Raw genomic sequence first — 14167 nt, forward strand, 5'->3', positions numbered from 1 at the left:
GAGCGGCCAAAAAATAGTTCATTTTTGCATTTTAGTAGAATTGCTTGTCTATTCATTCACTGGGCCTCCTTTGGCAGTGGAGTTAAGCCAAGTGGCTATTGGCAGCCAAGTTTCTTTGATGTGTTTAAGATGGTTTGCTTCCTCTGGCTCCCTTCCTTCCCTCTCCACACCATCGCCTCCCCTAACTGGAAATACTAATGAGGTCAGAGGGAACAGAATTTTGATCTAATAGGATGATTGGAAAGAGAACTGGGGTCTAAAAATGGGATTTAGGGGAGCCCTGGACATAGGTTTGGATATAAGTACTGCCAGTGTCAGTCCGCTTCATTACTCAAAGAAATGCCTTCCAGTGTTCCAAAGCAACAATGAAACCCAAACCCCAGCAAGTCATGCTGATTTTAAAAAAATATGAAGAGCTTATTATTCAACTTTTGCTAAAGGACAAAGAACCCTTGAAATAATGGAAGAATGTTAGTCCTGAAACAAAAGCTGTAGGAAACATTTGTAAAGAGTCAGATTTTATGGCTTGCAAAGGATTTGGCTAAAAGTAAACTGCAAGGAACTAAGAGACCTGAAGGCTCAGTAAGGTAAGGCAGTATGAGCTTTGGTATTGGACACAGGCTCAAGGACTTGTTGCACCAGTTCCTAATTTTGTGTCTTTGGGCAGGTAAGTAACTTAAACTGCCTAAGCCTCAGTTTCCTCATCTGTAAAATAGGGATAATGGTAGCTGACTCTTGATGATTGAAAGAGATGACAAGACTAAGTGTCTAGACCTATGGGAGGCAGTTCTAAACATACTTATTAAATGAATGATTGATTAATCACCTGTAATTTTTAAAAATGGAACTCTCAACAGGTCTGTTTATTTTACATGGTGTAAGCAAGTGTTTGAATTTTGAAAAAACAATACTTTTCTACATATGATAGGTGGTCCTAAAGAAAACAGACTGAAGCCTTTGTTACTGGCTTTCTTTGGGGAATTTTATTGTCCTAGAATACATGTGACACTAATTGTATATGAGATGCCATACCAACCATTGAGGCCATAGGAGTTTTGGAGCTATGCATTTGCTGAGGGTGCGGGTGGCTAAGGAATGTGGAAGGAGCTGGGCTTTGGACTGGAGATGTGGGTTGGTGAAACAGAGGTAGTCAAAGTGGTACCTTTGTAACATGACTCTGCTTGGAGAGGCTGGAACCTGGCTTGACTGGCAAACAAGGTGAGATGAGATGCCCTGAATCACAGGACCTTAGAAGTGTAGAGAAGGCACAGTACCTAATAATAATGTTCAAACGAATGCTACCTCCTCATTTAGAAATGAAGGAAGGAGCTCACTGGGGGATTAAGTCCCAGGCTCTGGGTTCCCATTCTGGGTAAGATTCTCTTAGACGCAGATTCAGATTCCAGCTCTGCCACCTTAGAACTGTGGCCTCTGGCAACATAGCAATCCCTCTAAACTTCCATTTTTTTCTATAAAACGGTGATTGTAGGTTTGTCATGAGGACTTCCGGGGATAATGTTTGTGAAGTACTTAACAATGGCCGGTTCTCAACAAAAATAACAGCAGGAATATTCATGAAGTGGGTAGGATCGTCCAGATTTCATTCAGTCTAATAGTGGAAATCTTAATCTGGGCATTTCCAAGGAAAGTGAATCATTTCGGTAACTTCAGGCTTCAACTCAGTTAACCCATCCTTTCTCCATCTCCCACTTCTCCCTGGGTGGGTATCTGTGTTATAGGTGGGGCTGTGCAGCCATTACAGCCCTGGGTGGAGGGCGCTGGTCTCTGGACATCCCATTCCACCCCAGCTTCATGCTGGTGACTCCAGGGGCCTGGGGCCCTCAGTTATATGGTCCAACTGCTGAATTCTTTATCAGGACCCCTTGGAAGATTTGGCTCTATCTCACTGTGCTCTTTGCACGTGTTTCTTGCCTTGCTCTCAGTACTGTCCAGCATGCTACTTGGGACACTCTGGTTGTCCTCCTTTGCTTCTCTGATTCTGCTGGAGACTTGGGCCTCTTGTTGGGGCTTCTCCTCTTGTCATACACCATCCAGCCCTTTCCACTCTGTTTTCCCCAGGCCACTGTGTGGCAGCCCTCATCCGCAGCCTGCCGCTCCCCAGAGCTCCAGAGAGAAACGAGAGCAGTGCTTCCATCGGGCCCAGATCCCCAAACTCTCTGGGATGAGGTCTGTCCTCCTTCCTTCCCAGATGCGGCCCAGCATGGCCGCACAATCACATCTTATTCTCTTCTTTCCCCAAACTCTCTTCACTCCTTCCAGACACAGGTTATAGCTTTGGGGGATCGGGACAGGGCAATGCAGAAAATTCTTTCTTGGTAATCCTTCCTCCCCAACCCAGGTCCCTCCTAGCCTTTTTTGTTTTGTTTTGTTTTGTTTTGTTTTGATTAAAGCGATATATTTCAGATCTTTGATCTCTGCATCCTTTATGGCTGGGTGGCTATATATTCTTCTTCCCCGAGAGTACAGCTCAGGTCCTGGTGTAATCATGAACAGCATCCTTTTCAGTAGCACAAAAATGTTCTGCTTTGGATGATACATAATTTAGACCCTTGGTTTAGAGGGCCCCCTGCCTTGGGAATAACTCCCCAGCTTCCTGAGGGACAGACACTGGCTCACAGAGAGAAAGGAGCAGGGTCAGGGACGGGGCAAAGAATCCACTTCCTAGAGTTCCCGTCGTGGCTCAGTGGTTAACGAATCCGACTAGGAACCATGAGGTTGCCGGTACGATCCCTGGCCTTGCTCAGTGGGTTAAGGATCTGGCGAGGCCGTGAGCAGTGGTGTAGGGTACAGATATGGCTCGGATCCCGTGTTGCTGTGGCTGTGGTGTAGGCCAGCAGATGTAGCTCCGATTCGACCCCTAGCCTGGGAACATCCATATGCTGCGGGAGCAGCCCGAGAAATAGCAAAAAGACAAAAAACAAAAACAAACAAGCAAACAAAACCACTTGCCAATAAATCCCTGATTGGCCTGCCAGGTGGCTGGGGAGCATAATGTCGAGTTCAAAACTGGGCTGTTCCAACTCTGCCTGAGGTGCAGCTACACACCATAGTGCTCAGTCACCAAAACATGGCCAAGCCTTGAAATCGCGCTTTCTGACTTTGTCTGGTGTCCTGCTTTAGCAATGACACCACGTCCCCCTCCTTTTGTGTCATCAGCGGCTGGGTTCCTGACAAGTCTTTCCCATGTGGCCTGTTATTCTTCACAGGGCTTCACGTTTGGCAAAGCCGGAGAGATCCTCACCAAGAGGCTGCGGTACATGGTTTTCAGGTCCATGCTGAGACAGGTATGTGTGTTGAGAATTGGGCCGGGATGTGCCCGTGGGGAGCTGGCGGGAGCGCTGTCAGGTTACTCTGAGCTCCTGCCCTGATCTGCGCTCAGTCTCACCTCAGAGCTGCGGCCAAGCCGCCCATCTGGTCAGGCTCAGAGACCTGCCCTGGGTGGTCTGCTGTGCGTGGGCACAGGGACCAGGATCCCAGCGAGACAAACAGTCTCCAGGGCAGATTCCCCTGCAGCCTCCACCTCAGCAGCTGTAGGCAGAGCAGGTGGCAGTGATCCTCAAGACCCCTCAGCCCTTTCCCCCCTTTCTTTCCTTCTTTCCCCTGGGAGACCCAGGACCCTTGTTTCTCCCCACCCAGACAAGGCCTCTGCACCCCTTCTTTCCGTAGATGACAAGTCAGCCCCTTTCCTGCCACTATCTTTGCTGGGGTTAAACCGATACACTAATTCAAGCTGCAGTGTGACTAGCTGATAAGGACTTCACGGAATGCCTCTCACATTTTACACCTTCAAAACCCTGACAACAGACAGATGGGAATGTTTTCCTGGGGAGAGGAGGAGGGGGTCTGGTCCTGCCACCCAAAGCAGCCAAGTTCCAAGGGGAAAGTTTCCTTAACAATCATGCAAGTGTTATCTGTGACATCATGAGTTCATGTTTTAAAATCTCTACTACACTGGTGCTCCAGAAGGATGTCCTGGACGTGCAGGGGTTACCTGAGCCCTGGCTGAGAAGCACTGGTTGGCTGTGTTGGGATTTCAGAATGACATGCACATTTCCCTTCCCACCCCTCCCACTGCCACTTAAAAAGAAGACATATTTATGGGGATTGCCAGCCTGTGAAGGACAGAGCTAGGCCTGAACCAAGTGAGTGAGAGAGCACTCTTCAGTTGAGGGTCCTGTCTTATGATATTCAGTCAAACCACATTTATAACTGAGATTCAAGTGAGACTCAAGGCTTTGGTCCAGGGCCAAGTGCCCCATTACCCCACCAGCCCCCAGGCCAACTCCTAGGTCCATTATACTTTGGAAGCTCAGCCGTTGATTTTTTGTAATGCCCTCTCCATAAATTATTATGTCTGGCCAATGTGCACTGAGTGCCTTCTGCTTATAAAGCATAATACTAAGTATTGTAAGGCCTTCAGATCTGGGTCCCTTTCTGCAAGGAAGTTACATTCCAGTATGGGAGGCACTTAAGCACTTAACAATTACAGAAAACAAATTGATACATAATAAATGATAATGCTTTTTTTTTTTTCTTAAATACATTAGGGGGAAAATGACAAGATACTGCCTTAATTTCAAATCACCATTTGAGGTAACTTCTTGGGACCACAGTTATTTTTGTAACAGATGTAATCTGATACTTTTAACTTGCAATCTTTTTGGTATTTGTGTATTTTTAAATTTTTCTTTTAAAATTTTTTATTATAGTTGATTTACAATATTCTGTCAATTTCTGCTGTACAGCAAAGTAACCTGCTCAAACATATATTTTTTTCACATTATCCTCCATCATATGTGTGTTTTTTTAATGTTAAGTGGATTTATAGAGAAAATTCTATTTTACATTGAATGTAGATTTTGTTCTAGATTTCTTTTGTTGATTTTTTAAAACCCAAATCACTTATTCTGCCCCAAGCAGCAGTTATCTGCTTATTTGACTTCTCTATCTGGATGTCTAATAAGCATTTCATACCCAGTATTTCCAAAATTGACCTCTTGAATCTCTCCTCCCCCAGGGCTTACTCCTTCCCTGGTCCTCCCCCATGTCAGTAATGGCACCTCCATTCTACCAGTTGTTCAGGCTGAAGACCTTGGAGTCATCTTTGACTCCTCTTCTTTGTTTAATATTACAGCAGCCTCCTAGCTGGTCTCTCACTGCTGCTCTCCTTATCCCAGTCCACTGGGGTCATTGCACAAAAGCCAGAATCATTCGTCTAAAAGTGAGATCACATCCTTTGCCCCAACCCTGCTAAAAGCCACCTCCTAATCCTCAGGATAAAATCTGGAATCTTATCAGTTACCTATAACGTCTCTCACAATGTGGTCCCCACTACCTCTGAGATCTCATCTCCTTCACCCCTTTCCCATATAGTCTACTGTGTACCCATTAGCTTCACTGAATATGCATAAGGTGGTAGGGGAGGGCCCAATGAGAATGGAAGTCTGTCCAGAGGAAGAGGCAGCTTTTACACATTCACACAAAGATGCTTCTAAGGCTGGTGGCAGGACTTATGGCTTTCTTGATGATACATGAACTGATCAGGTATGCCTTGGCTTCAGGGCATATGCACTTGCTATTTCTTCCTTGTCTCTGATACTCTTATCCATCAGGTCTCTGCTCAAATGTCACCTGAGAAAGAGCTTCTTCTTCTTTTCTTTTTAGGGCTGTAGCTGCAGCATATGGAAGTTCCCAGGCTAGGGGTCCAATCAGAGCTACAGCTGCTGGCCTGTACCACAGCCACAGAAACTTCAGATCCAAGCTGCATACATGGCAATGCTAAGTTCTTAACTCACTGAACAGGGCCATGGATGGAACCTGTGTCCTGAGAGTTCCCGTCATGGCTCAGTGGAAACAAATCTGACTAGTATCCATGAAGACGCAGGTCTGATCCCTTGGCCTCGCTCAGTGGTTTAAAGATCCGAGATTGCTATGAGCTGTGGTGTAGGCTACAGCCACGGCTTGGATCTGGAGTTGCTGTGACTGTGGTGTAGACTGGCAGCTGCAGCTCTGATTCAACCACTAGCCTGGGAACCTCCATATGCCATGGGTGCGGCCCTAACAAGACAAAAACCAAACCAAAACAAAAAGAAGCTGTGTCCTCATGTATAGTAATCGGGTTCATTTCTGCTGAGCCACAAAGGGGACTCCAGAGAGAGACCTCTCTCTCCTCCTCAGTCTATGAAATAATGCCTTCCCTCACTTTTTTTTCCCTCTTACCTTGCTCTATTTTCTCCCACCTGACATGTATAAATTAGTGGCATCTATCACTAGAAGCAGATCTGTTTTTTGGTCACTGTTGAATAGATCTGACACATAGAAATTATGTTGGAACAAAGCAGGCACTCAAAAAAAATTTTTTGACAAATAAAATGACCTATTTATGCGTTTGTCTATGAAGTGCCTTTCTTGTCTATTCAGTGTCAGGTCCTGGGTGCTATATGTTGGAGAGAGAAGTGGTAGATAAACCTGTCCCTGCCCTCTGTCTCATGAATAGGTCTGTAAGATAATGAAATCATTTTCTGTGCCACAGGATGTGAGCTGGTTCGATGACCCTAAAAACACCACGGGAGCATTGACGACCAGGCTTGCCAATGATGCTGCTCGAGTTAAAGGGGTACTGACTGCCTCCCTGCTTTTGCGACTGTCTTAATGCACCATTTTGAATTTCAGCATGAAATTTATTTTTTAAATTTCAGCATGTGTTAGTTCTCATCCTCACTAAGAAAATGTTAAACTTTTAACTTACACAGTATATCGTGTGCCCCATGGCAAAAACATTCATGATTTAAGTATCATATACTATATCGTGTGTAGATAACTTAGCATCTTTGTTTTGTTATTTGCCATCTTATACATGCTATTAACAAAGTATGTGTGTAAGGATAATTATTTAGAAAAGGAAGTATTTATCAGCATATCATGAAGGTCTAGTCTGTTTTAATGATGCTTTGCAAATCCATAGAAACTTGTAATTGCTATAAAGTGTGTAGATGCTGTAAGGAAGTTTAGGGGCAATAAAGTTCAGAGGGGAGGGAAGAATATCTTAAAACGTTTGAAAGAAAGTAAAGAGTGTGAAAAAATTAAAAGGCAAGGATAGAAAGAACAACTTTCACAGTTCTGCTACTCCATGAATCTCTTACTGATAGAACTAGAAGTTACTGAACCTACAAAGTTTTAACTCAATGAATTTTATCATATTGATAGTTGAACCACAGAAATATAGATCAGTCGAACAGGATAGAAAGCCCAGATTTAAACCCATTTACTTACACTGGACTAATCTATGACAAAGAAGGCAAGAATATACAATGGAGAAAAACAGTCCCTTCCATAAGTGGTGCTTGGAAAACTGGACAGCTGCACAGCTGCATATAAAAGAATGAAATTAGAATACTCCCTAACGCTGTACACAAAAATAAACTCAAAATGGATTAAAGACCTAAATATACAACCAGATATTATACAACTCTTAGAGGAAAACATAGGCCGAACACTTTCTGACATAAATCACAGCAATATCTTCTCAGATCCACTGCCTGGAGTGATGACAATAAAAATACAAAAAATGAGACCTATTTAAACTTAAAAGTTTTTTTGGAGTTTCTGTTGTGGCTCAGTGGTAATGAACCCAACTAGTATCCCGGAGTATGTGGGTTCAATCCCCATTAAGCATTTAATGGGTTAAGGATCTGGCATTGCTGTGAGCTGTGGTATGGATCACAGATGTGGCTCAGATCTGACGTGGCTGTGGCTGTGGCTGTGGCCTAGGCCAGTAGCTATAGCTCTGATTTGATCCCTAGCCTGGGAACTTCCATATGCCATGTGTGCAGCCCTAAAAACGGGGGGGGGGTGTTTGCAGAAGATATAAATAGAGAATTCTCCAAAGAAGACGTACACATGCCAAAAAACACATGAAAAGATGTTCATCATCACTAATTATTAGAGAAATGCTAATCAGAATTGCTATGAGGTACCACTTTACACCTGCCAGCATGGCCATCATCAAAAAGTTGACAAACAATAAATCATGAAGAGGATGTAGAGAAAAGGGAATGCTCTCACACTGTTGGTGGGATGTAAACTGGTGCAACCACTGTGGAAAACAGTATGGAGATTCCTCAAAGAACTAAAAAATAGAATTACCATTTGATCCAGAAATTCCACTTCTGGGCATCTATCCAGAGACAACCATGACTCAAAAAGATACGTGTACCCCAATGTTCATTTTATCACTATATACAATAGCCCAGACATGGAAGCAACCTAAATGTCCATTGACAGAGAAGTGAATAATGAAGATGTGATACCTATACACAATGGAATATTATTCAATCATAAAAGGGAATGAAATAATGGCATTTGCAACAACATGGATGGACCTAGAAATTATCATGCTTAAGTGTAGTTAGTCAGACAGTGAGACACAAACATCACATTCTATCACTTATATGTAGAATCTAAAAAAGGATACATTGACCTTATTTGCAGAACAGAAACCGACTCACAGACTTTGAAAAACTTATGGTTACCAAAGGAGGCAGGTTAGGGGGGAGGGATGGGCTGGGTGTTTGGGATGGAAATGTTGAACCAGCAAGTTCTGAATGGTGGATCAGTGACAATTTCTTCTTTAACTACAACTGCTAATGACAAAAATCCACAAGTTGCAGATCCCTTGTGGCTTAGCAGGTTAAGGATCTGGTGGTGTCACTGCTGTTGTTCTGGTTATAATGTGGCATAGGTTTGATACCTGGCCTGGAAACTTCCACATGCTGCAGGCTCAGAAAAAAAAAAAAAAAACACTCCACTAGTATGGATTTGGAAAAAAAAAAAAGCATGTGATTTCTTCCATGTCTTTCCCTCCTTTGAACCTTCTCAATCTTCATCTTTTAATCTTTAAGATACTACTATAATAACATTTCTTCTAATATGGGGTTTCTGTAAAAATGAATTAGGCTATGCAGGTGGAAGCACATACAATTATAAAGTTGTAATATATATCTCAGGCAATGGTTTTGTATTTTTAGGGCTGCACCAATGGCATATGGAAGTTCCCAGGCTGGAGTCGAATCGGAGCTCTAGATGCTGGCCTACACCACAGTTTCTGGAAACACCAGATCCCTAACCCACTGAGCAAGGCCAGGGATTGAACCTATGTCCTCATGGATGCTTGTTGGCTTCGTTATTGCTGAGCCATGAGGGGAACTCTGGCAATGTTGTTTTTCTACACAACTCTTTGTTTAAAGCCAACAAATGAATAAAATTTGAGATTTAGATCAAGTTGTACAGAATCTAACAGAACAGAATGTACACTGCTTGAAATAACTTTGAATTTCATAAATCAGACCACACTCATGCCCTTACAGAGTCCTTGTGGGGTGTCAGAATGTCCTAAGTGCTGTGGGAAAAAATGGTAGGAGCCTGCTGGTCATCAGGGAAGGAAGGCCTCAGCCTCAATGATAGGATGACATACGCAAGAGGCCTGAAGGAAGGAAAGGCACCAGTCCATAGATATCTAGAGTGGCATGTTCTGAACAGAAGGATCCACAAATGCAAAGGCCCTGAGCCTGGAGCATTTATTTCCACAACTGTTCCCAAAGGAGCAAGGAGGATAGTGTGGCTGGAGTAAAATGAGTGAAAGGAAGAGTCGTTTAAGAACTGAGATGAACATCATATCTGAAATTCTATGAGGAATCACTGTAGGGTTTTGAACACAGGAGGGACATGATCTGAAAATGCTAAAGGCTGCTATGGGAATTGGTTGAAGAGGCAAGGGGAGATGCAGAAAGTCTGTTGCAATCGTCCAGTGGGAGAGAAGACAGTTTCAGACTAGGAGAGTCAGAGAGAAAGTGTTATCAGGAATCAGATTCTTGACATAGTTTGAAGGTACAGCCAACAGAGTTGGCTGTCTCTTGAGTGAGATACAAGAGAAAGGGAATTTGAAGATGACTCCAGAACTTTGGTACCTGCACAGCTTAAAAAATGGAACTGTTTTTTAATGACACCAAGAAGCTGCAAGGTTGTAAAGAATTCCTTTTTTTTTTTTTTTGTCTTGTCTTTTGAGGACCGCACCCGCGGCATATGGAGGTTCCCAGGCTAGGGGTCTCATCGGAGCTGTAGCTTCAGGCCTGTGCCAGAGCCACAGCAACGCCAGATCCTTAACCCACTGAGTAAGGCCAGGGGTCGAACCTGCAACTTCATGGTTCTAGTCAGGTTTGTTTCCGCTGCGCCACTTTGGGAACTCCAAGAATTCTGTCTTAAATTTCAGAGCTGATAGTAGCTTTGGTTATCAATCAATATACCTGCTTGTTTGGGGTTGGGAAAAATTGGTCCAAGGTCGCAGAGGTGGCAGTGACCATTCTAGACTGTGCTCCATCATAATCTTTCCCTGAGACCAGACACACTCAGATGGAGGAAATCTGGGGAGTGGAAAAAATACAGGCTATTTCCAGAAAAAGTAGATCTGTGCACCAGAGCAAGAATTTGGAAAAACTTGAGGGCAATGGAGTGCTTCTGGATAAAGGTGCAGGGTGAACTGACTTTGTATTTTGACTTCTGGCTTTTCAGCTAGAAATAACTGCATGCTTCTGAAAATCCTGCCTCAGGCACATAAGCTGAAGGTTCTGGTGCCTGCATAATATCCTAAATTAAATTCTGTAACTTTCATCTCTGTATATTTTTTTCTAAAGAAAATAAGCATCTCAAATAGGCTGAGATATATTTGCATACCCTCAATGACAAATAAGAGCCTTAAATCATGAGTAGTGCTGCACCTCACGTTGGAAATTTCCAGCAGTCCCAATATAATATAATTGTGAGTCTATTTTATCTTGCTTATTTGCAGAGCTTGCGTTAGTTATCATGGTATCATTGATTAATGAACATTTTCTTGGCATTAAGAACCCCATGAAGGAGTTCCTATTGTGGCCTAGCGGAAAAGAACCTGACTAGTATTACTGAGGATGCAGTTTTGATCCCTAGCCTTGCTCAATGGGTTAAGGATCTGGCCCTGCCTTAAGCTTCAGTGTAGGTCGAAGACAGGCCTGGGATGTGGTGTTGCAGTGGCTGTGCAGCTACTGTTCTGGTTTGACCCCTGGCCTGGAAGCTTCCATATGCCTTGTACAGCCCTAAAAAGACCCCCGGCACAAACACATACAAAATCAGATGAGACAGAAATGTGTAATTGAAGTGCAAATTATTGATCCTCTCCTTTAAATATTTATTCTGAAATAATGGCAATCCTTATTTTAGAAACTAAACAAACTTACCAGTAAACCTTTACTTTTTATTTCCTAACTGGAGATGAGATTTTCCTGAAGCTGAATTATCATAATCTTTAAGAAAATATATCAGCACTGATTTTAAAGATATTATCAAAATGTCTCTTAGAGTCTTTTCTTTCTTTTGCAGGCTATTGGTGCCAGGCTTGCTGTCATTACCCAGAATATAGCAAATCTTGGGACAGGGATTGTTATGTCCTTCATCTTCGGCTGGCAACTAACACTTTTACTCTTGGTGATTGTACCCGTCATTGCAATAGCAGGAGTTGTTGAAATGAAAATGTTATCTGGACAAGCAATGACAGATAAGGAAGAGCTAGAAGGTGCGGGGAAGGTGAGTTAGATGAAATATCATTGCTGACCTAAGGAGAGTAAAATACTCTCATCAGTGTTCTTCTGTTACTCACGACCACTTGCTATTCTGAGGATGCCGTTATAACCATTCCCCAATGCAATCCTGCTGGACATTTGCTCAGCAGACTGGAAGCTGAAGAAAAGTAGCAAAACACATGCTCAGATGCCCAGACCTACAACACCTGTATCAGGGTTTCTAGTTTCAGATGGTTGTCTTCACACCCTTCCCTCCCCTCTTCCCCCAGCATCTCTTTTTCTCTCCCTCTTTCTCTCAAACCAGCAGAAATCCATTGCTTTATTGAGGAGAGTAGGTCCATTTAATAATATGTGAAGGGGCAGATTAAAAAATGGAAAAGGCTGAAAGGTCTTTATTCCATCTGGCTTAAATTATTCTCATTCTTTTTATCATGCCATCTCCCTTCATCTTAATTCTGTGTACCCTTACTCTAAATTTTGGGGGGTTTTTTTTGGCTACATACTTGTCTGGTGGTTGTTGCTGTTTTAAACCGATTCCTATATGGCATTTGCTGCGTTTCCAGAACAATTGCTTTACTCGTCAGGGTGACCCTAGGAGGAGGGTCTGTTATTAGCTCCTTTTTCCAGTGAGACTGGGGCACAATCAGGTAATGTCCCCGGTGCCTTAGAGCCAATTAGTCTCAGAGCCAGGGTCCAAACCCAGCAGTCATGCTCCCAAGTTGTGCCGCTGTTAAGAAATGAAGAGGTCTGCTGATGGCTGAACATAACCTGCTATCACATGATCTGGCTCATGGCAGAAATGAGTGGCCAGAACAGGGCTGACCCCCCGACTGACCCTCCCATCCAGGAAAGGGCTACGCCCATCAGTGGACCCTCAAAGGTGCCCAAGTGTCAGGGCAGGGACTCAGGCAGATCGAGTGGCCTCGGTGTCTGAGGTACTTTGTCTCTGGGCCCGGCTCCCCATCCCTTAGGATGACAAAGGGGTCCTAGAGGCTGGTCTTCTCCCCAACACTTTGTCCTGAACCCCCCTGCTATCCCCTCCTCAGACCTTTTTACCCGGGGTCCCTGGGATTCCTTCAGGAAATTCCTCTGGGCCAGCCTTAGTGCTTCTCAGCCATGGTCGATGGGGGAACGACCTCAAGTGAGGTTTCCCTTCAGAAGCCGGCCAGTCCTGAGGTTCAGCAGGATGGTGCCAGCCCCAGGCATCTGGCTGTGGTCAGGCCCAGGAAACACTGGCCTCTGCTAGGAAATCCATTCTGTGACTGGTTGCTTCATTTAATCCTATACTTTATTGATTTTCTCCCATTGGTGTGGACTCTTCATCTAATGAGCAGATGGAAAAACCGAGGAAAAAATGTGTATAAGAAGAAAATGCATTACCATTTAATAGTGTCATCATTTCCTGAGGTTTCAAAAGGTCCCAGAAGGGAGTCTTAGGTTGTTTATAGGAAGATCAGTCTTAAGCTAGTGTAGATCTTAACCACGGCTTAGCACCTTTGAGGTGGTTCATCAGCTTAAGAGTCTGGGAATTCTGTCACAAGGGGCAAGGGAAGGGATGCAGATGGAGAGAGATATGTGTGAATATGGCAGGTTTCCTGGGTGAAGGTAGAGGGTGAGGTAGACACTCTGATGCACTCAGTGGTGGTTCACGAGAGGGTCAGAAGCATGTGGGGAAAGTATTGCACCAGCCAGTTCAGGACATGATAAAACATCCACTCCCATCTGACCCTCATTCTTAGCTTACTGAGCATTAATTATGTACCAAGCATCATTCAAAGAGCTCTGTATGCCTCACCTCATTTGACCTTCTTCGTAACTCTTGAATTATCTCTGTTAGGTAATAAAAGCCAAGGTTCAGAGAAGTCAAGAACTTGCCCAAAGTCACACAGCATCAGTCTAACTGATCTGTCTGTCCACTTTCTCTAGTCCTTGCACAGAAGCCACACTCATCTCTTACAAACACAAACAAGATCATGCTAACGTCTAAACCCTCCAGCAGCTTCTGATCACACTGGGAATAAAATCAACATTTTACCATGGATTATAACACTCTGCATATCCCAGCTCCTGACCCAGGCTTGTCATGCTTTCTCTGTTGCACACCCTGCTCTGGCCTTATGGACCTTCTTTCAGTTCCTAAAACTCCCCAAGCTGATTCCCTCTGGTCTTCATACCTCAGAATTAGTACCTTTTCAGAGGTACTAATCCTGGCACTTGAATTAATTCCTGATACTTCTTAGCACTTGATAGTTCTTTCATATTTCTTTGTTGATTAATGATCTAGCTTCCCTACAAAAATGGAAATTGGGACCATACCTGTTGTTTTCCCTTCAGAGGGTAACATCGGGCCCAGGATTCCAGAGCATGATTGTGGGGTGATGTCAGGGCTGGCTCACATCCTCCACCCTGCCCCTGATTTGTGCTCCATCCATTTCTGTAACATTATTATTTACAGTTTATTATTACTTTTTTCGTTTTTGGTCACCCAAGGAGCACATGGAAGTTCCTGGCTAGGGGCTGAATCTAAGCCACAGCAG

At 43.8% G+C, this 14167-nt stretch overlaps 1 protein-coding gene and 1 long non-coding RNA gene across 7 annotated transcripts in view; one reads left to right on the forward strand and one right to left on the reverse strand.

Moving 5' to 3' along the window:
- The window catches only part of LOC100522455 (ATP-dependent translocase ABCB1), an 88314-nt gene that overhangs the window by 58886 nt on the left and 15261 nt on the right, over nt 1-14167 (forward strand). For all 6 annotated transcript variants that reach the window (XR_014815968.1, XM_013989592.3, XM_084977239.1 and 3 more), the window contains 3 exons: nt 3228-3305; nt 6554-6637; nt 11431-11634. Coding sequence is in view for 5 of the 6 variants with exons in the window: in XM_013989592.3 (XP_013845046.2) it covers nt 3228-3305; nt 6554-6637; nt 11431-11634 (366 nt within the window). In the remaining variant the exon portion in view is untranslated. The remainder of the gene's footprint in view (nt 1-3227; nt 3306-6553; nt 6638-11430; nt 11635-14167) is intronic.
- LOC102164596 (uncharacterized) overlaps nt 1-14167 on the reverse strand; it is a 78871-nt gene that overhangs the window by 22031 nt on the left and 42673 nt on the right. The window lies entirely within an intron of this gene.

This window comes from Sus scrofa, chromosome 9, assembly GCF_054392235.1.
Source record: "Sus scrofa isolate SSC_HxYL_T2T_F1_AM1 chromosome 9, Sscrofa_HxYL_maternal_Yorkshire_Landrace_v2.0, whole genome shotgun sequence".
Lineage (NCBI taxonomy): Eukaryota > Metazoa > Chordata > Mammalia > Artiodactyla > Suidae > Sus > Sus scrofa.